The sequence below is a fragment of the Rhinichthys klamathensis genome, unplaced genomic scaffold (genome assembly GCF_029890125.1).
Source record: "Rhinichthys klamathensis goyatoka isolate OS25496 unplaced genomic scaffold, OSU_Roscu_1.1 h1tg000645l_1, whole genome shotgun sequence".
Lineage (NCBI taxonomy): Eukaryota > Metazoa > Chordata > Actinopteri > Cypriniformes > Leuciscidae > Rhinichthys > Rhinichthys klamathensis.
The window spans coordinates 503,759-526,735 of NW_026607091.1; the positions used below are offsets into that span (position 1 = coordinate 503,759).

At 40.7% G+C, this 22,977-nt stretch overlaps 1 protein-coding gene across 1 annotated transcript in view; it reads right to left on the bottom strand.

Annotated features, from left to right (window-relative positions):
• Positions 1–22,977, bottom strand: part of LOC130076385 (papilin-like) — a 248,654-nt gene that overhangs the window by 206,204 nt on the left and 19,473 nt on the right. Inside the window, exons 6-9 of the mRNA XM_056241461.1 lie at positions 21,511–21,681; positions 19,209–19,358; positions 18,481–18,630; positions 17,978–18,127 (exon numbers count right to left, since the gene is read on the bottom strand). Coding sequence (XP_056097436.1) covers positions 17,978–18,127; positions 18,481–18,630; positions 19,209–19,358; positions 21,511–21,681 — 621 coding nt within the window. The remainder of the gene's footprint in view (positions 1–17,977; positions 18,128–18,480; positions 18,631–19,208; positions 19,359–21,510; positions 21,682–22,977) is intronic.

Genomic DNA, 22,977 nt, shown 5'->3' on the forward strand with positions numbered 1-22,977 from the left:
GTGCAAAACAGACACATCCACACACACACACACACACACACACACACACACACAAACACACTAATAAATTCAGATTACATATGGGTTTTGAATTTTTAAAATGCTCAATTTGTCCAGCAGATGGCATCCATCTCATTTCAAAAATTGCTTTCATGAGGCCTAGGCTTGACTCTAAAATGAAATACAGCTTTAAAAAAAAAAAAAAAAAATCTATTATATTCAATGGGGAAAAAATGGGTCATAATTATTGCATTAATATTAATTATAAATCATTTTTATTTTTGAAATTATCTCAAAACACCAAAAAAGAAAAGAAAATATATTATAAAAAACAAGCAAAAAACAAAACAAATTTATGATTTAAAAAAAAAAAATATGAATCCTGCCCTTTGGGTCCATTTGGACCCGAACACCCCAAGTGTGACTGTTAAACGAACAACCCCAGAGGGTTAAAATGAATCCTAAACGTAACCAGAAGCCAGTGTAAAGACCTGAGGACTGGTGTGACATGTTCATATTTTCTGGTTCTGCTCAGAATCCTGGCAGCAGCGTTCTGTATGAGTTGCAACTGTCTTATGGTCTTTTTAGGAAGGCCAGTGAGGAGTCCATTACAATAGTCCACCCTGCTGGTGATAAAAGCATGAACAAGTTTCTCTAAGTATTGTCTGGAAACAAAGCATCTAATTTTCGCAATATTTTTGAGATGATAGTATGCTGATTTAGTTATTGCTTTTACATGGATACTGAAACTAAGGTCCGACTCCAAAATCACACAAGATTCCTGACTTGATTTTTAGTTGTTTGACCCCTAGAGTAAAGTATGCGTTCACCTTGAGAACTTCATCTTTGTTTTCCAGACACAATGACTTCAGTTTTGTCTTTTTTTTAACTGAAGAAAGTTTTGGCACATCCAACTATTAATTTCATCAATGCATTTGCACAGGGAGTCAATGGGGCTGTAGTTGTTAGGCGATAGGGTTAAGTAGATCTGGGTGTCGTCTGCATAGCTGTGGTAAGCAATTTGGTTCTTTCTCATTATTTGGCTCAGTGGGAGCATATACAGGTTGAACAGGAGTGTTGCAAGAATTGAGCCTTGAGGGACTCCACATACCATGGATGTCCACTCAGACTTATAGTGACCTGTACCTGTAACCCTTCCCTCCTAAGTATGACTTGAACCATTTTAGAAACACCCCAGAACACCTGACACAGTTTTCCAGCCTATCAAGAAGTACTTTGTGATCGACAGCACAGAGACAGCGCTCATAAAGATAATAAATGATATTCGCCTCAATACAAATACAGGCAAAATATCAGTGTTGGTACTACTCGACGTCAGTGCTGCATTTGACACTGTGGATCACAACGTACTACTTGATAGGCTGGAAAACTGTGTCAGGTGTTCTGGGGTGTTTCTAAAATGGTTCAGGTCATACTTAGGAGGGAAGGGTTACAGGTACAGGTCACTATAAGTCTGAGTGGACATCCATGGTATGTGGAGTCCCTCAAGGCTCAATTCTTGCAACGCCCCTGTTCAACCTGTATATGCTCCCACTGAGCCAAATAATGAGAAAGAACCAAATTGCTTACCACAGCTATGCAGACGACACCCAGATCTACTTAACCCTATCGCCTAACGACTACAGCCCCATTGACTCCCTGTGCAAATGCATTGATGAAATTAATAGTTGGATGTGCCAAAACTTTCTTCAGTTAAAAAAAGACAAAACTGAAGTCATTGTGTCTGGAAAACAAAGATGAAGTTCTCAAGGTGAACGCATACTTTACTCTAGGGGTCAAACAACTAAAAATCAAGTCAGGAATCTTGTGTGATTTTGGAGTCGGACCTTAGTTTCAGTATCCATGTAAAAGCAATAACTAAATCAGCATACTATCATCTCAAAAATATTGCGAGAATTAGATGCTTTGTTTCCAGTCAAGACTTGGAGAAACTTGTTCATGCTTTTATCATCAGCAGGGTGGACTATTGTAATGGACTCCTCACTGGCCTTCCCAGAAAGACCATAAGACAGTTGCAGCTCATACAGAACGCAGCTGCCAGGATTCTGAGCAGAACCAGAAAATATGAACATATCACACCAGTCCTCAGGTCTTTACACTGGCTTCTGGTTATGTTTAGGATTCATTTTAAAGTATTACTTGTTTATAAATACCTCAATAGCCTAGGACCTCAATACATTGCAGATATGCTCACTGAATATAAACCGATCCCTCAGATCATCATCATCACATCAGCTAGAAATACTAATGGTTCACTCAAAGCAAGGCGAGTCGGCTTTTAGCTATTATGCCAGCCGAAGCTGGAACCAGCTTCCAGAGGAGATAAGATGTGCTCCAACAGTAGTCACATTCAATTCCAGACTCAAAACACGTCTGTTTATCTGTGCATTTACTGAATGAGCACTGTGATACTGTACGTCTCAAGAACATCACACCACAGTGTGTGATGTTGCTGAGATCTTCTCTGAAACTTTGGAGGAGACAAATATCAGACCACTGTAGTCTCTAGTTTAGGAGAAAAATCTAAGCACAGTGTGTGATGTTGTTGAGATCTCATCTAATCTTTAGAGGAGACAAATGTGAGCGATCCAGTTTCTCTAGCTATAAAGAGAAAAATCTGAGCACAGTGTTTGATGTTGTTGAGATCTCAGGGCCGTATAGTATACCTGAACATATAGTATGGGGAGGGGGGTCATTTCATTTTCATAGGGAGGCACACATTTTTATGATATGAGAAAACAATCACCAAAGCACCAAAACAATAACATCCCGTATGTAAAGGCCAACAGAGTAGTTAAGCACTATTTTCGATTATAGCTACGCTATAAGGTTTCATTATTACGGTATCAAGCTTTACTTGGTAACCATGGAAACTGGAAGTATGGTAACGGAAATTAGTTTAACGAACGACAAAGACGACGAAAGAAAAGTCTGAAAAAGTTCACGGAAAAAACAGTTAAAACTACAAGGTTTAGCTTCGGTCAATTGGGGAACAAGGTTTGTAAAGTTAACGAAGCTTATATTTGAGCTACTTGAAATATTTATCGTAAAATGTATAAATTTGGTAATGCTAATGGATTAAAACTAATGTAATGAGCTGTGTAACGGTCGAAATGTGACGGTAATGCATGGTTTATTTGTTTTTACCCAGCTCTTACGTTGGTTGATGACACTGACGGCAATAAAAGTCATTTAACCATCACTTCTGGCCTTTTCAATATTGACTGAATGCTACACCGTATACTGAAATACACACTGAAAAACACACTGCTGACAAATGATTTGTTATTAAAGCATCTAAATTCACAAACCACTGTAATTTTAACAGATTACATATTGTGCACGGAATTTGGCATCTCAGAAAAGCCCTCAAAGCACTCCAAAAGCTCATTCATTTAATTACATTTAATTACAAATCAAATCAATGTGCCTTAAAAAGGTTCATGACTGATGTCACAACATATGGTGTAAACAGCACTGTTTAAAGCTCAGTCTTATGAACATAGCTTTTACTTTGGTCTTATGTTGGACTTTGCAGTCACTGCACTCTTGTAATTTTTTCAATGTCTCAAAAGAGACTGACAAAAATTAACAAATCAAAACTTAATCTGTGTCTTCTCCGTCAGAACTGTGTCAGTCTAATCTTTGTTTTCCAATCCAACTAGATTCTCGAAAGAACGGAATTGATAACATCTTAGCCCAAAACAAGATAATTGTGTCCAATTCTACATAGTAGCCACAAAACTCTTTAAATTGAGCAATGATTTGACCTATGCTCTCGGTTAATTGAATGTTCACAGCATCAAAGTCTATAACTGGTTTCCAGTTTGGCTTGTTGCTGTGCACACAATACACATGCCAGTACAGCTGTGGCTGCAGGGCCAAATGCCTTCTAAAAGATCAGTGAGATAAGTCATTCTGGACCGCAAATAAAATTATTTTTAATTCATACTATTTTAATATAATATAGTTTATATTATGATTGTCACGATCGCTAGCGGAGAAATGGGTGGATCCAAACGCAGCAACATGGTAATCAGGGCAATCCAAATAATCGTCATCCATGCAAGAGTCAAAGTCCAAATAATCAGAATCGTAGTCATCCATCCCAGTGTCGAAAACCATTTAATCAGTCAGCGAACAAATAAACAAAACAAGAACAAAAACGAGAACAAACTTGAAACCAGACCTTAGCATAGACGAGTGACATACAATAATGACTCCGTGACATGAACTAACACAGACAAGGTATTTATGCACAGACACTAACAACATAAATGGGAACAGCTGGGTGCAATCACAAGTGATGGGAACAAACAAGGATTACGGGAAATGTGGTTCCAGGATGAATGGAGACAGGAAGGAGACATCTAGTGGACACCCAGTGGAAACACAACAGACACTGTGACATAACTCCCCCTCTACGGAGCGGCTACCAGACGCTCCATGACAAAAAAAACAACTCGACAAAAGTCCAGGAGGGAGGTGGAACTGTGGGGAATCAGGGGGAGGGATGGAGGGCCAGGACCATGGGAGGGAATGGACACAGGGGATGACAGTTCATCGGGCGGCCTGGGCGGAGACGACCCTTCAGGTGGCCAGGGTGGAACAGACCGTCCATCGGGCGGCCAGGGCGGTGAAGACCCCTCGGGCGGCCAGGGCGGTGAAGACCCATCGGGCGGCCAGGGCGGTGAAGACCCCTCGGGCGGCCAGGGCGGATCCGGCTGTGCAGGCGGCCGGAACGGGGCAGGTCCTTCGAGCTGCCATGGCAGTGAAGACGCCTCAGGCGGCCACGGCGGAGACGACCAAGGCGACCACGGCACAGGAACAGAACCCGGCTCAGGAACAGCAACAGAAACCGGCTCAGGAACAGCAACAGACACCGGCTCAGGAACAGCAACAGACACCGGCTCAGGAACAGCAACAGACAACGGCTCAGGAACAGCAACAGACACCGGCTCAGGAACAGCAACAGACACCGGCTCAGGAACAGCAACAGACAACGGCTCAGGAACAGCAACAGACAACGGCTCAGGAACAGCAACAGACACCGGCTCAGGAACAGCAACAGACACCGGCTCCGGCTCACGAACAGACACTGGCTCCGGCTCACGAACAGACACTAAAACTGTAACAGCCACAAGAACAGACACAAACACAGAAACAAACACTGGCTCCTGCTCTGGAACGGGCACTGGCTCCTGCTCCGGAACGGGCACTGGCTCCTGCTCTGGAACGGGCACTGGCTCCTGCTCCGGAACGGGCACTGGCTCCTGCTCCGGAACGGGCACTGGCTCCGGAACGGGCACTGGCTCCGGCTCAGGCACTGGCTCCGGCTCCGGCTCCGGATCAGGCACTGGCTCCGGCTCTGGAAAAGTGAACACAGGCATGTCCAGTATCCGAGCCAAACGTTCCAAATAGTCCCTCAGTAGACCCCCGGCTGCGAGAAAGGGTATTTCCTGATCCGTCTCTGGCTGGGCAGACGGGACGTGAACTGTCTCTGGCTGGGCAGACGGGACGTGAACAGTCTCTGGCTGGGCAGGCGTGACGTGAACAGTCTCTGGCTGGGCAGACGGGACGTTAACAGTCTCTGGCTGGGCAGACGGGACGTGAACCATCTCCGACTCAGCCTCCAGAAAAGCGGCGGGCTGCTGGGACACGGCCTCCGGGTCTTTGGAGAGGCTAGGGGTCTTCCTCCTCCTCTGCCGTTTCCGCTGGTGAAGTGCGGGTTCAGGACGGGACAGGACCCGCGGCGAAGGGTGTTCTGGGCTGCGCATCACCGGACCATGGTCGAAGGAGGACCGAAGTATAGACTGGGTCCGGGGCTCACCTCTAGTACTTCCTCCTCTGCAAGCGCCCCGGGTCCCCGGAAATCTGGCCAGACGCTCTCCTCTAAAAGACTCTCTGTCGTTGAACGAAAGATCTTTAGGAAACCTGAGCGTCGTGGCCTCCTCCCTTTGACGGACCACAAACGCAAAAGCCTGCAAAATGTTTATGCTGCTGGATCCATTTGCTGACGGAGTCATTCTGTCACGATCGCTAGCGGAGAAATGGGTGGATCCAAACGCAGCAACATGGTAATCAGGGCAAACCAAATAATCGTCATCCATGCAAGAGTCAAAGTCCAAATAATCAGAATCGTAGTCATCCATCCCAGTGTCGAAAACCATTTAATCAGTCAGCGAACAAATAAACAAAACAAGAACAACAACGAGAACAAACTTGAAACCAGACCTTAGCATAGATGAGTGACATACAATAATGACTCCGTGACATGAACTAACACAGACAAGGTATTTATGCACAGACACTAACAACATAAATGGGAACAGCTGGGTGCAATCACAAGTGATGGGAACAAACAAGGATTATGGGAAATGTGGTTCCAGGATGAATGGAGACAGGAAGGAGACATCTAGTGGACACCCAGTGGAAACACAACAGACACTGTGACAATGATCACATTATAATATACACTCACCGGCCACTTTATGAGGTACCCCATGCTAGTAACGGGTTGGACCCCCTTTTGCCTTCAGAACTGCCTCAATTCTTCGTGGCATAGATTCAACAAGGTGCTGGAAGCATTCCTCAGGGAGTTTGGTCCATATTGACATGATGGCATCACACAGTTGCCGCAGATTTGTTGGCTGCACATCCATGATGCGAATCTCCCGTTCCACCACATCCCAAAGATGCTCTATTGGGTTGAGATCTGGTGACTGTGGAGGCCATTTTAGTACAGTGAACTCATTGTCATGTTCAAGAAACCAATTTGAAATGATTAGAGCTTTGTGACATGGTGGAAGTAGCCATCAGAGGATGGGTACATGGTGGCCATAAAGGGATGGACATGGTCAGAAACAATGCTCAGGTAGGCCGTGGCATTTAAACGATGCCCAATTGGCACTAAGGGGCCTAAAGTGTGCCAGGAAAACATCCCCCACACCATTACACCACCACCACCAGCCTGCACAGTGGTAACAAGGCATGATGGTTCCATGTTCTCATTCTGTTTACGCCAAATTCTGACTCTAACATCTGAATGTCTCAACAGAAATCGAGACTCATCAGACCAGGCAACCAGTCTTCAACTGTTCAATTTTGGTGAGCTCTTGCAAATTGTAGCCTCTTTTTCCTATTTGTAGTGGAGATGAGTGGTACCCGGTGGAGTCTTCTGCTGTTGTAGCCCATCCGCCTCAAGGTTGTGCGTGTTGTGGCTTCACAAATGCTTTGCTGCATACCTCGGTTGTAACGAGTGGTTATTTCAGTCACTGTTGCCCTTCTATCAGCTCGAACCAGTCTGGCCATTCTCCTCTGACCTCTGGCATCAACAAGGCATTTCCGCCCACAGAACTGCCGCTCACTGGATGTTTTTTCTTTTTCGGACCATTCTCTGTAAACCCTAGAGATGGTTGTGCGTGAAAATCCCAGTAGATTAGCAGTTTCTGAAATACTCAGACCAGCCCTTCTGGCACCAACAATCATGCCACGTTCAAAGTCACTCAAATCACCTTTCTTCCCCATACTGATGCTCGGTTTGAACTGCAGGAGATTGTCTTGACCATGTCTACATGCCTAAATGCACTGAGTTGCCGCCATGTGATTGGCTGCTTAGAAATTAAGTGTTAACGAGCAGTTGGACAGGTGTACCTAATAAAGTGGCCGGTAAATGTATATTATAATGTCCAGGAATGGCCTTAAATCTCATGATGATTTAGCATTGGTTTAGAAGAGGAAAACATTTGAATAAAAATAAAAAGAATTAGAATGTAGAAGAAAGAGTGTATGTGTATGGAGCAAGAAGGCAGGAGCACTACCAGGGCTGAAATGATGGGAAGGAGATAACAGATGGTTAGAGAAAAAACTGTTAAGAAATAAAACTGAAAGGAAAAAATTAGAAATAACTTCTTTGTCTTCTATCTGTGTAAGAATCTTTAATGAGAAAGTTTATAATGCCCAGTACCGACTGAAATGATTAACACGATTGCCATACCTTGAATGGGCCAAATCCATCCAAGCCCATTTGATCTAATTGATCTGCAACCCAGTAACAAGGGGAGGTACAAGTTTTGATTTTCCCTTGCAACAAACCCACGAACCAAGTGGCGCAAGTGTTAGCAAACTAAACTGGGAGGACCAGCTTTAAAGCAACACCAAGCAACTTTTCCTCTGCGGTCGCCCTACAGGTTGGAAGCGGAATTGTCCATTACTGCTGTCGTAAATAATTTAGCCTACAATCCTACTGTCGCACGCGCACACACATGCTCTCTGTTTATCCAGCACCGGCTTTGGAATCAACAATGGCCACAGACAAGGTAGAGTATGATGCATGATTTTATGAAACTGTACTTGTAGTCTACTGTCGAGTACGCTCCCCCTATCGGCAATTGTAACGCTTGCCGTAAAGCAAGTCAAATTTGTAGTTTTCTTAGGTCTCATTCGTACTCAACGCGACCCGATCTGGCAATCTTACATAGCGTGGACATATCAGATAAAGGACCGCAAAGCGGTGGCATAAGTTCATTTCACCATGTCACGACTTGATGAACCACTGAAACGATTTTGAAAACATTGTTTTAAGGTAAAAATTCTTATTTAGTGTTGCTTTAAGTATACTTGAAGTTGGTCCAATTTTGTACACAAAAGTACACTAAATACACTTAAAGTTATGCTTTACTTGTCATACAAGGTCCATCACTCAGAAAGTGTAGAACAGATACATCTGGGTATGTGGCTTGTAGATAATTCAGCACCGGATTCATGTGTTCCCTTATATAGCTGGGGGGCTTTTGTGTTTGGAGTGTGACACTGTGTTAAAACAGATGGGCTCTTTTTCAACACCGATGTAGGTGCAGAGTAGCTTGTTGGTGCGAGGAGCCAAAGTGGACAGCTTGGATCTCTGAGCTGTATTTGCATGTGTAGTTTTCAGAGAAGTCAATGTGGATCACTTCCTCCTCTTTTGACAGGTTCTTCTTCAACTCTCTGCAGTAGGAGATTTATGTTGAATGTGTGTCTTTTGAATTTATGGAGAAGAGTGTGGAATAACTCCACAAGATTGTCTTGTGTGTCCTCCATTGTTTTCTTCACTGTGATCTTGACAGTGGCTGGACCCTTGTCTCGCATCTTCCGTTGCTTTCGCTGCTGTGGCCCATTGAGTGAATGCAACCTTTGCTGAGCCATCAAATCTGGAGAGCTGAACAGTCTTGTCTTTGCATTACTCGCACTTATCATACATTTTCCTGGAGATGTCACAGGTTATCATTTTAGTCAAACTCTTGAGATCTGAAGTATCTATGAGCCTCAAATCATGCAACTTCTCAATGACAAATCTGAGATTTTCATGAATCTTCCACAGACACGTGTTCAGAGAGAGTTTGGGTGTACAACCCGAAATGGGCGAAGCTTACAGAAAAGGGAGTATGATATGTTGTTTGTGTTTTCAGTAAGACATTTTTTGTGTGAAGATTTTTCATTGTGTCAGCCAGAAACCTTTTCTGCTTCTTCACCTTGTTCTTGGTAATTGTTTGTTTCCGTCCAGTCGTAATTCGACTGTTGTCAGCTCGAGTGAAGAAGGTTTTGACTTTGGACTTCATGATAGAGTAGTGTTTTTCTGATTTTGGAGCTTACTCTGCCCGTCTTAGTTAATTCATTTACTTTTGAACGAGGGGAGTCATTCTAATTTAAGCGCTTATATCTTTTTCTGTATTTGTCAGCACGTTTTCTTTCCTTCTCTAGCGATTTCTTTAGTTTTTCAAATTCTTTGCATAGTGTATCCCTGTTCTTACTGGAAATTCGCTTTCCTTCTTTATGTTGCCTGAAACAAATAAAAAATCTACTGGTAACTTAGGGGTTTAAGTCATCATGTACACCATACATAAAAACAATTATTCATCAATGATAGGCCTGCTTCTCATTCTCTACATGTATCCATTTATTTATAATCCTAACTGCGCACAGCCCTGACCTTGAAGATCCTGACTGCTGCTTTGACTGTTGGACAGGATCTGGACTAAAAGGAAAGGTGTCCAGACTGTGCTTCCTAGCCTCTGCTTTCTCTTTTCTCTTGTTGTTCTGCTTCCTCCATTTTTTACGCAGCTGACACTTCCCTCGCTCACTCAGATCACTAATCTTCTTCTTTTTTCCTTGCTCTACATCCCGTCTCCATCTCTGACGCTCACTATCTAGATTTTTTTTTTTCCTCTCAGTATCAGCATCCCGACGTGCACGGCCTCGCCGTTGTCTCTCAGCGGTGATTAATGGAGCCATGATGGAGACAGATCTATCTGCAAATGTTATAAAATGTAACATTCTTCATTAAACACAGAGAGTGAGTGAGTGAGTGAGTGAGTGAGTGAGTGAGTGAGTGAGTGAGATTGTAATTGAAAGAGATAGTAACTGAGTGAGATGGTGATTGAAAGAGATGAGTTAGTGACAGTGATTGAGTGAGTGTGACATGGTTAGTGAAAGAGATAGTGAGTAATAATAAGTGTGTGAGTGATATAGTGAGTGAGTGAATGAACAAGTTAACAGAAAATTGATTTCCTTGATTTCACACATCTTCATATTCAAATGGGAAGCAGAACAATCCCGTCACATCCTTTACCACCACGTCACAATACAACTTGTGACGGGGTGGTAAATGTCAGCCCAAAATGGCCACAGATCTCCCATGTGGTCAAGCTCCTCACCTAGCATACATGCATTCTATCTGAAATAAAACAAATTGGATTAATAATGTAAAAAAATAAAAATTAAATCAGTTTTCCCTCTCTATTTTGCATGACGGGGTGGTTGGTTTGAGCTTGACGGAGCCTGATGAGGCAGATGGTGCACTCAGGCAATAGCCTCGATCTCACTTTCCCGTCCGTGATCAGATTCCAGTCTGACTGCAGCAATGAGGCACAGCAGAGACAGGTAAAGGTGGGAACGGTGGTCAGCTGATTCATCAGAATAAAGCCACAGAATGAGAACCACTGTGTTGAGATGGCAGTAGGATGTAGGGGTCACCGCCTGTAAATATGTAATTGTTAGAACAATAAGTTTAAATAAAGCTTTGTTTCATGTGTTGTTGATTTGTGTATATATATATATATATTTATTTATTTATTGTGATGGTTACTTTTTTTCAATCTTTTACTCATTTATTCATGCTTATTGTTGTCAGTAAATCAAATATAATTAATTTCTTTAATTAATGCATGAATTCTTGACCGAAAATTGAGATGTGTTCACTGCATTTATCTTGTGTGTATTCATGCATAGCTATGTCATATGATTTTTTTTTTTACAATTTGATTGTTTTACTAAAATATATATCATATTCAGAACAAAAAAAAAGTAATATAATAAAGTATTGGTCAGCATTTATCATTATTATTGTGCTTGGGGTGGCAATGGAATTCATTTTGGGGTAATCTTAATTTTTAAGGAGTGATGCTTGAATTTTCCTAGAATAAAATCAAGTTTTCTCCAAAGGCGAGATCTTCGCACAGCTGCCCGTCTCCTTTGTACAGACATTACAAACGCTGAGGAAAACTGTTCTAGGTAGGGCTGTCGAGTTACTGATGTTAGTGCACCTGTTGCTCATATCATTTTGTTATTGCAGAACTTATAGTTACATAAAGATCAGGGAAAGATACTATGGTTGTATCTTTCAACATGAACAATCATAATGACAAAATAAATATCATGGGGTTGTGTACATATAAGATTATATACACAGGGGGAAAAAGCACAATGACAAGGTTATACCTTTGAATAATTCATAATACATAAAGAAAATGCATTTTTGCTATTTATAAGCCTAAATTCAACAAGAAAAAGAGGGGAAAAATTTAGATTTAAGCGACTTTTGCTTGTGGTTGAACATTTTTGCATACAAAATGAAGAAATTAACAACATATTAAAGAGATGAGTTTCGTAATAAAAATAATATCTTTAAGTATAAAAGTGTGGGTTAGAAATATAATGAACTTTAATGAATAACTGCAAGCCTATTGTAGAGAAAATTTACAAAAATTTACTAATCAGTTTTATGACGTTTATTGTACATTACACAAAAGATGAAGCGTCCATTTTCACTCTAGAAAATCACCGTAAGAGCTGAATGCACAAGAAGTGTGCATTCAAGTCTTACCCATAAACTCTCTCTCTCTCTCTCTCTGTCTCTCTCCTTTGCCTTGTATTATCGTCAACAAACAGAGAATTACACAAATCCACTCATTACAGCTAACAGGAAACAAATACAGATTTTATGCCTTTTCGGGGGGTGCTTAATAAACTGGTAAACTTTATATCCATAAAGCAACTCCTATGAACTGTAATAAAGTGTGCGCTCTCCCTTTTATTACTGCCGTGACCAGAATCCTGAATCCTCCAGAGACTGTAAGCTGGATCACAAACGGTTCCTGATCCATCCTTGAGTAACAACTGTTGTTCTGACCCTCATTCACAAAGCAGTCTGGAGTGAAATGATTTGCGCAGACAAAAATGAATTTTAGGTATATTTGCAGCACATTACCGTAAAAATAAAACTAATCCTGCGTCCTCAGTGGCTCGGATGATGGGAGACAATGAAGACTATGCTCACTCTTTCCTCCAAAAAAAGAACACCGGGATTCCTTACGACACATTGACACTACAACTGCTCGAGCAAGGAGAGATGGTGGATAGTGTAAAACCAAGGGGGTAATCCACCAGCCGGAAACTGAAGTCTGCCCAGGGGGCCGCCATTGGCAAGCAAGCCTTCACCTGCTGTTAGCATTCCATTGACTGCTAACTGCTAACATCCCATTCATTTTGGCTTCACTTTGACAGCGAATAACTTTACATCTGAGGCGTTTAAAGACTCCATTTGTCCATTGTTTATTTCTAAAGAAACATGACAATGAATAAAAGGCCCCATTACCTTGTATCATACGTTATGGTCCCGTAGAAGCAGTTTTTGTAAAAATAGGCTAACGATTGCACCATAACACGTGACTCTCTGTCGCACAGTAGAGAAATTACCGTATAGACAGAAGGAGAAGCTTGCATTCAATCGGGGGGACGTGGAGGCATAAAGTCAAGGGAGAAGCCCATAGAGAGTCATAAAGTTGATCCTGCTGCTAGCTCATGGACAGCTCCTACTCACGCTCTCCATCTCTTAAAGATTCGGAAGGGAATGATTCAGATTCCTCTTGGCTATAGGGTTGGGTATCGGTTGGGTTTTACCCGATACCAGTACCTACTCGGTATTTTTTAAACAATATAAATAAAAGTAACATATGGTAATAAGAAATAAACCAATATAAAATAAAAATTCACATTACATAATATCAAATAAAACAATATTGTATCAAAAAATTTGATAATACAGGAGATTAACAGAGATTACTACCTGGGTAATCTAATATCGACATGGCTACAGGTTCCCATGTTTTGTCTGCTTGAACCAGTCATGCAAGTTATCTGATCATTGTACTAGTTACGCAGCGCTTAGCTTGGCAAGTTTGGTATTTCGTTCCCACTGCGTCTTAGCTACGCAGCTTTGAGTAAACTTATGAAAGAGAACGTCTCTGGTTACTGTAACCCATGCCATGTTCTCTGAATAGGGAACGAGACGTTGCGTTCACTGCCAAACTCCTCGCGCTGCCGACAAGCTTCCTTTTTCGGCAGAGAAATCTGAGGAGCAGATGATGCGCGCGCTAATTTAATACGATGACGTGAGCATCAAGGCGGTGGCGGCGCCATCAGCCAATGGATTGGAGTGAATCGTGATTCTATATGGGCTTCAGACAATCGTTCTGACGCGTAATTTTACACGTGAAATGCAGCCAAACCTTGGAGCGTTTTGTCTTCGGCATCTTCAATAATCCCCTCGCTATCAGCAGACGTTCCGGGAGTCTCCCGCATATTGATAACGGCTCCCTGATGCCCGCAAATCAGTTAAAATCTCCCGGAACGCTTGAGCGAGCGAGCGAGCAAAAGCGCGCATGTGAGACAGAACAGACAGTGCTCCAATAAACCGTATAGTGCGTGCACGGCGGAGAGAGAGAGAGAGGGAGAGAGCGAGAGACTTTGCGTGTGTGCGCCTTACGCCACAGAGACTCAGGCACCGAAATTTTCGTTCTTATTCGGTCTGGTTACTACCGTTTACGTCAGGAACCGGTTCCCTATTGGCACCGCGTTTCGGTACCCAACCCCAGGGCCGGCCCGTGGCATAGGCAGTATAGGCAAATGCTAAGGGCGCAAGCGCCTTAAACCTTAGGGGGGGGGGCGCCAGAGCCGCGTAAGGAACTTTCCGCTTTTATTGTACTTCATTAACACTGCAACGAGTGGAGCAATTACATAAGCCTGCCAGTGGCGCAAAAAGTGGGTATACCGGTATGTGTAGCGGAGTAGGCGCCCTCATAAGATTTCATCATAGAATTTTGAGGGGACCCCCCTCCAATAATATCGCGAGCGGGCGCAGGCGCCGTGAGCGCTGAGCGAACAGGCACGAGTAGTGAGCTGTCGTCGAAAAATATAAATAAAGCAAAAAAGCGGCCGGGGGCTAAAATAGAAATAGCCCATTCGTTTTGTTTTGCTTAATCGGTGGCGCTGGGTTAGTGCTGGTGTAATGCATTGGTAAAAAAAAGCTTTTTTTCTGACACCGCATGAAACGTGTAGATCAGCGGCCCATTGGTTGTTTTCTTGATTGACACTGGGCTGGCCCAATCACATCTTTAATGTGAAGTACAGAAAAATACTCTTTCTATTAGTATAGAAATTAGTACAAAACTTATGAAAGTTTCCTTTATTTTTCAGTGCATTGTTTTACAATGAGTATTATCATGGGATTAATATTATAACTATTATTATGTAATGTAGACAGACACTAACTAAAAGAGGTTTGAATTTTTCTTTGTTTAATTTGAACACTGAATATGGGTTGGAGCTTTTAATTTTGAACTCTCAAAGTGCACCAGATTGATGAATTTAACATTAAAATGCCCAAAATTTTCTCACGGGGGATCATGCCCCCGTACCCCCCTAGCCTTGTAGCAGCCTAATGGATTAGTAATAATAGTAGTGGTGGTAGTAATTGTAATTTATCTACTACAAGTTACATGGTCAGATAATATGCAGATAACAATGCAACTATGTAGGATGGTTGAAATATCCTTGAACGTTCTTTTTTAGCATTTGTATAAACAATTTATTACAGTTCAAGTCATAATTTGCTTGTTGAAGTTTTGGAGTGACTATAAGAGCATTTTTGTTTAGTTAAATAAATACTCATTATTTTTAAGGGGGGGGGGGGGGGGGGGGGGCTTCCAAAGTAATTGATGCTAGCCATTTCCTCACTGTCACACACCTATAGCAGTCACACATCTCATGTACAGTATACGTTGTGTTGTGACGTAGCCTTGTCGTAAACAGTTTGGATAGAAAGGCTCAACCAACAAAATCAGGAAGGTCATAAATTCATAGGGTATGTCAGGTTTTTAGGATTAGCAACTTAGTTGGACAATTTAATTCAGAGACCTGATGAATGTTGTAACTTATTATGTAAAATGTTAGCCAACAACAGTTGACTAGTAGGCTATGTAAACACAAACAGATCCAACTCTGAAATGGCAATTAAAAGATTACACATTGTTTGTGAATTCTTGTTGCCAAGTTCTGCATAACGTTACATGCCAAGACTTGCATGCACCAAGTATGGTTTAAAAACTATATAATATTCATTGTGGGGTTCATTAATGGTGAAAAATAATTCAGCAGAACAGATGTCGTAGGCTATCTGCAGATATTTGCATTCACCTCTTTTCTCAGCATAAATGACTATTACCTCCCGTGAGGTGCATGCAGAACTCAGCATAACACCTGTTAGCAGTTTTGCCCCCTGAATGCGCGCATTCAGTATTGTTTGTATACAAGAAACGAGTCTATTGATGCCCTTTAAGTTAACCTGGCATCTGCTTCTAGACACCTACAAATTTATACTCTACCAGATGTCTCTAAAGATCCACTTCAGCACTATCACATGGGAATGAAAATAAGATCTCTAGTGTCTAGCCTGAGACACAGCAGTGATCAGAAAGACTCCAAATTATGCCTTTGAATGTGTTTTATTCACGGCCGGGAGGACCTCAAATCAGAGAACTCCACAGGCAAAAAGAACAATTTATATAGGATAGGTACATGGCAAAGGTAACATGACTCATTACATAATTTCTCTAATATGATTAACACTGCATGCATGATCACAGGTGGTTGAGCAGCATTTGTCCGGCAGGGCACGGACCATCATGGGAACAATATTCGGCACACACTGGATTCCCCTTCAGTAGGGCACCAAGCCTGTATGGATAGAGATTCAGATTTAGTCTGGCCATTAAGTGACATTAAGCGTCACATGTACAGCACAAAACACTCAAGACAAGAATAGCTAGTAGCTTATAGAGTGAATTGCATTCTAAGTATTATTCTTCTTCATCTTTATTAATTTTGTAAAGCCACCCTGGGCGTGAAACCATGCTATAGGCCAAATTCAGGTATGTTGACAATAGGCTATAACACAAAATAATCTATTACTAGATTCATAAAATAAGATGCAATCTAAAAGGCAATGAGAAATTACCATCTCAATCTATTTGGAATAATGCAACAACCCTAACCCCATAAAAATGTGCACCTTCACATTCTCTTTTCAAAAACGTTATAATATCAAAGCAATTAGATGTAACTGAACACCTGCAAAAGTGATTGGTTACCATTTCAATTTCATTACCATACAAAAGGGGGAAACTTAGGAAAAATGTTGTACTGTAATGCAAACATTGACCATGTAACAATCATGCTTACTACAGAGTGTCATTCTTGTTTGTAAAGAAAAAGAACATTGTATAATGCTACCTGATGTTTTGGGTTTTAGGAGTGTGTTTGTGTGAAACCTCTGCTAGTGGTCAGGAAGAATGAGTTGATCTGATAAATGATTGAAATGTTTTGATAGTTTTAGTGTATTTTTGAATGTGAAATTAACTGCTAGAAGAACGTTGTGAAGAGTTTTGAATAAGTAAAATAAAACTGTAAAGCACAATATTTTATTTTTATTGTGAGTATTGCGAGTACTTTAGTTTTTCAATCTATTTTTAAAACTTTGCTACATGGTTAGTTTAAAATAAAACACACATTAGAGCCCGACCTATTTGCAATTTATAGATTTCACATCTGGAAGACAGGCATACACATGTTTTTGTGTGCGTACATTAGTTTTTTCTGGAATCACACTCAAACATCTGAGATGAACTTAGATCAAAAGTTGGACGGCAGATCTTAAAGTGACAGCAGCCTAATAAACCAGTTGCTGTGATGTCAATAATGTTAATCAAAGAACAAACGTAACAGAGTTGTAGCTTTAATAAGACTTAACTACATAAATTATAAATTAACTATAGATTAAGACTGTAAAGTGTTTGATAACTATTCAATTTCCGTATATTCCCTACCTGTTAGACATCAGGAGCAGTATTAGTTTCAGTGATCCTGGCCTTCATAAAAAAATTTAATTGATTTTTTTGTAATCGATTGACAGCCCGAATACATATTTAGCGATTTCTCTGGTAACCTCTGTACACAAAGCCGTTTATAAAAAGTGTACAAAAGCTCAAAAGTATTCTTTAACTTCACCATATTTTGCCAACATATAAGCTAGATAGTTGCAATGTTTAACTTCTCATTTTTAAACATGCAACTAAAACTAGCGAACAAAACAAATTGACAAAATCTCAGTGGGACATGTTTTATACAATAACCTTTTATCATATAATAACCTGACTTTTTCCTGTGACCTGAAGCGAGATGTAGTTTTGGTCAATAGCTGAAGCCTTTTAGTCTGACGACCGAGGATGTCCTATAAATGTACACCGTACATGGCCTCGAGCCCATGGCCGAATCACAGCCGTGCTAATATAATATAAAATATAACCTGTAACTGGAGCCATACAGTCAAGTCCACATCCATTGCTGCAGCATTTCTCATTGTTGGCACAGTCACTGTCATCGACACACGACATGAAATGCATCAGGGGACACATTCCTGGTTTAGATGTTCTGCTTGGACACACTCCTGGCTTTACTGTTATACAGACACATGACAGAGAAGCAAAAAAAAAAAAAAAAAAAAAAAAAAAAAACTGAATGCTGATTGTCTCTAACAATTTTGCTGTTGTTGCTGTACAGACCTTTGAAATAACTGAAATCTTTTGGCGAAGTGATATAAACATGTACGCAATACGGTCAAGAACTGCCTGGAACTACTTTAGCCGTGCGTTTCCCTGAATATAATTGCACACCTTAGAATCTTCGTCAACCAATCAGATTTAAGCATTTAACAGTGAACTTAAAAACAAAACACACTAAAATTCCCAAAATTCTCTTGCATAACCCCCTTAAAACTCTAGCACCCCTGCCCGTAATATAATATAATACCTGTAACTGGAGCCATACACTGAAGTCCACATCCATTGCTGCAGCATTTCTCATTGCTGGCACAGTCACTGTCATCGGCACACGGCAAGAAATGCTTCAGGGGACACATTACTGGTTTATATTTTCTGATTGGACACACTCCTGGCTTTGCTGTTAAACAGACATGGACAAAAGATATATTAGCCCTGATATATTGAAGGGCAGGTAAATATGACTTAGGGAATCACCGATACCACTTTTTTCAGAACGAGTCCGATACCTGTATTTTCACTGGATTTGTAATTTTTAAATGTAATGGGTAGAGAAACCAAAAGAATATAAATCATACGAGTTGGCTTAAATTGCTGATCAAATATATATTTCCTTCAGTTATTTTCATGCTTAAAGGGATAGGCCTTTATTAATCCCCCGGGGCCATGTGGATTACTTTTATGATGGATAGATAAACTTTGATGGACTTCAAAACAGAAACAGCCATTCACTGCCATTATTAAGCTTGAAGAGCCAGGCCATTTTTTAATATAACTCCGATTCTATTCGTATGAAAGAAGAGACACCAAGGATGTCTTCAGGGTGAGTAAAATGGGCTAATTTTAATTTTTGGGTGAACTATCCTTTTAATTAAAAGCCTGTTAAAATGCGTTTTTGTGAAGATTGTTTTAAGTTAACTTAGATAAGATTTAAAGCCTAATAAACCTAATATAACATAACTAAAAACATAAAAATACCTGTAACTGGAGCCATACACTGAAGTCCACATCCATTGCTGCAGCATTTCTCATTGTTGGCACAGTCACTGTCATTGACACACGACACGAAACGTATCCGGGCACACATTGCGGATTCATATTTTCTTCTTGGACACACTCCTGGCTTTACTGTTAAACAGACACATGACAGAGAGGAAAAATAGCTCTGATATACTGAAGGGCAGGTAAATGTGAAAAACTTTAAAGCCTAATAAAACAATTTATTGATAGAAAAATGTATTGCTTTTAATTATACTGTAATGATGAATGCCTATAAATAATGGCTAAAATTAAGCAAAAAAAAAAATGTCAAAGAGACATCAGGTGCAGTATTGGTATCAGTGATGCCTGCCTTCATAAAAAAAATTCCATTAAACAAATATTTGACATATCAGCCACTGTATATGTTGTTTCTAAATTAATTTGGAGATTAAATGTGAAATTACTACAATAAAAATATATAAAAGAACTTTAATGTAAGGTGTGATTCATTGCGCTTACAGAAAATGTGCAATTAGTAAACATTTTTATTGACCGCATATATTATAATACCTGTAACTGGAGTCATACAGTCACGTCCGCCACATGTAGTGCTGCAGCATTTCTGATTGTCGGCACAGTCACTGTCATTGGCACATCTCATCGGACGCATCATGTTACACACTAATCCTTCATTATTTTGGATTGGACACACTCCTGGCTTTACTGTTATACAGACACAAGACAGAAACCAAATCACTGAATGCTAAATGTCTTTTTCACTGGTTTAACTTTTTTTGGTTCTTTTGTTGTTTGAAAAAGTGCCTTTGAAAGAACTGAAATCATTTGGCGAAGGACATGTAATGCGGTCAACACTTGCCTGGAACTGCTTTAGCCGTGCGGTTCCCCTAAGAATAACTGCATACCTTAGAATCTTCATCAACCAATCAGATTCAAGCATTTAACAGCCCCCTAGTCAGGGGTGTGGTTATAGTGTGTGTGTGTGTGTGTGTGTGTGTGGGGGAGGGGGGTGGGTGGCTTCTGGTCTACGGGTGCAGAGTATGTGTCAGGCATATGGTCCTAGGACACTACGGGGCCCCAAATCATGACTTTTGTTTATTTTATTCCTTTGTAAATTTTGTTTTCTTACATACACAAACATGTTAAATCATAATATTGGGGTAAAATAAATATATGAATTATAGAAAGTAAGTAGTGAATGAGAGAAATACATTTAATTTATAATGTATGCAGTAAAGACTATAAAGTGTTTGATAACTTTATTCAATTTCTGTATATTTTTCGACCTGTTAGGACAGGTAGGAATGCCACAGGTGAACGTTATTTATTATAATGGGTTTGTGAAGATTTGTTCACTTAAGGGCCCAAAATTGTCTTGCATACCCCCCCTTAACTCGTAAGTGGGGCCCCTGCCCGTAATATAATATAAGAATACCTGAAACTGGGGCAATGCAATCAAGTCCTCCACAGTTATTTCTGCAGCATTTCTGATTGTCAGCACAGTCACTGTCATACCCATGTATTGCTTGAACACCGGGACAAAATGGATGGTCTGGGAGTGGACACACTCCTGGCGTCGCCATTATACAGACACAAGACCAAGAAGAAAAAGTTCGCTCTGATATATTGAAGGGGAGGTAAATGTGACATTACAAAGAGTTTGTGAAGATATAATTTAAGTGAAATTTAAGTGAATTTAAAACAAAGTTATATTTTAAAGCCTAATAAAACAGAATATAAAAATGTATTGCTTTTAATTATACTGTAATGATGAATGCCTAGAAATAATGGCTAAAATTAAGAGGAAAAAAATAAATGTCAGAGACATCAGGAGCAGTATTGGTATCAGTGATGCCTGCCTTTCATAAAAAAATAAAATAAAAAAAAATCCATTAAACAAATATTTGACTCCTGGCGTCGCTGTTATACAGACACAAGACATGGTAATGCGGTCACTGCACGAATACCTTGGGTGTGCATTACAGGTGAAACTCAAAAAATTAGAATATCATGCAAAAGTTAATTTCAGTAATTCAACTTAAAAGGTGACACTAATATAATATATAGACTCATTACATGCAAAGTGAAATATTTCAATCCTTTATTTGTTATAATTTTGATGATCATGGCTTCATGAACGAAGTCTTACGGGGTTGGAACAAGAGAGCGAGTATTTACTGACAGAATTTAAATTTTTGGGTGAACTAACCCTTTAAAAGGTTAAAATTAACAACTCAAATAGAATGCAGTTTTATTATAATAATTAATGTGTGTGTCCTACCGTTTCTCACTCCGCATGACTCCTCACACTCTTTCTGGCTGTTGAACCTGTTGCCATTTCCCTTGCAGCCTCCATATATGAAGGACACACACTTTCCCGCAGCAGAATCGAAGGCCCACCTGGGCATGTATGCTTCACAAGGACCAGCGTCTATAGGCAGTCTGCAGGCAGCTAGATGGAGAAAATACACTGTATATATTACGAGTCACGACTACACCAAGATGAATTGTGTGCTGGTCACTATGGGCCTCTCAGCTGGGCCGTAATCCATCTTTGGATCACACACACAAAAACACCGGTCTCATAAACACACACACGTTGGTGCAGTTGTTTGAGTAATGGTTAATGCCCGACGAGGTGTCCATTGTCAAGTATTAATGGACGACGGCGAGGTGTGAACCGTCTGACGCGCATCGGTATTAATGGACGACGGTTGCCTCCGCCCAAGTCCATTAATACCTAGACAATGGACACCTCGAAGGGCATTAACCCGCTTATACCATGTTCACTTGCCAAATAACACATTAGTTTATATTTTAATAAGTTTTACAATCGAAATCAAGTTATTGTTTGTAAAAACTTTAGGTTTCCCTGGTTACGCCTGACGGTTTATTTAGCAACCGGAGATATTATAGTCCGCTCAGCTCGTAGAACCCTTCAGTTTAGCTAACTTACGAGCCAGAAAGTTAACTTTTTTTTTTAATGTAAGTTAGGCTTGTCTAGCCATGGGCGTTACACTTTCGTTTTTTTTAACCTATAATTAAAACACACAGGTAGGCATAGTATAACAGCTTTTTTTTGATAAAACAAATTGTAAATGGATACTTTGACTGCCTGTTGCTATGGTTACTCACAGCTGATGTAGCCAGCGCATTTATTTATTAATTTCGAACGGTAAACAGTCAGTTTCACCAGAACCCCTTTACTAGGCTTCCTCGATCACTTTTTAAATGGACACCCTGCAGCCAATCAGAATCGAGTATTCACCCAGACCATGGTATAAACGACTGTAAAAGATGCAATAGGTTGGTTTCACGTGACGTCACGCTGCTGCATCGCGAGAGCGCGGAAATTCAGATGGAGGGCAGGAAGTGAAATAGCTGAGGATCTGCCATCAATGTTTTGTGTAGTTTACGGTAGATCTAATCGTTCTAATCGAGAAAAGGGAAAGGGTTTTTATAGAGTACCAAATATTGTCATTAATAAAGGTGAGAAATGTAAAAAGCTCACAGAACAACGCCGTAAAAAGTGGATTTTTAACGTAACGTCTGCGATTTGGGAGGAGCAAGTCTGTTAATGCCGGGTCTCAGCAGCGACGGTATGTTAGCTAGCCAACATGTTTTTTTTGTGTCTGTGTTTATATAGCATTAGGTTGTCGTTCAGGGGATCAGTGGGAATGGGACGTTAAATGATCATGGTAAATTAGACTCAATACAGACTCTCCGCAACGGTTTCCTCCATAGACGT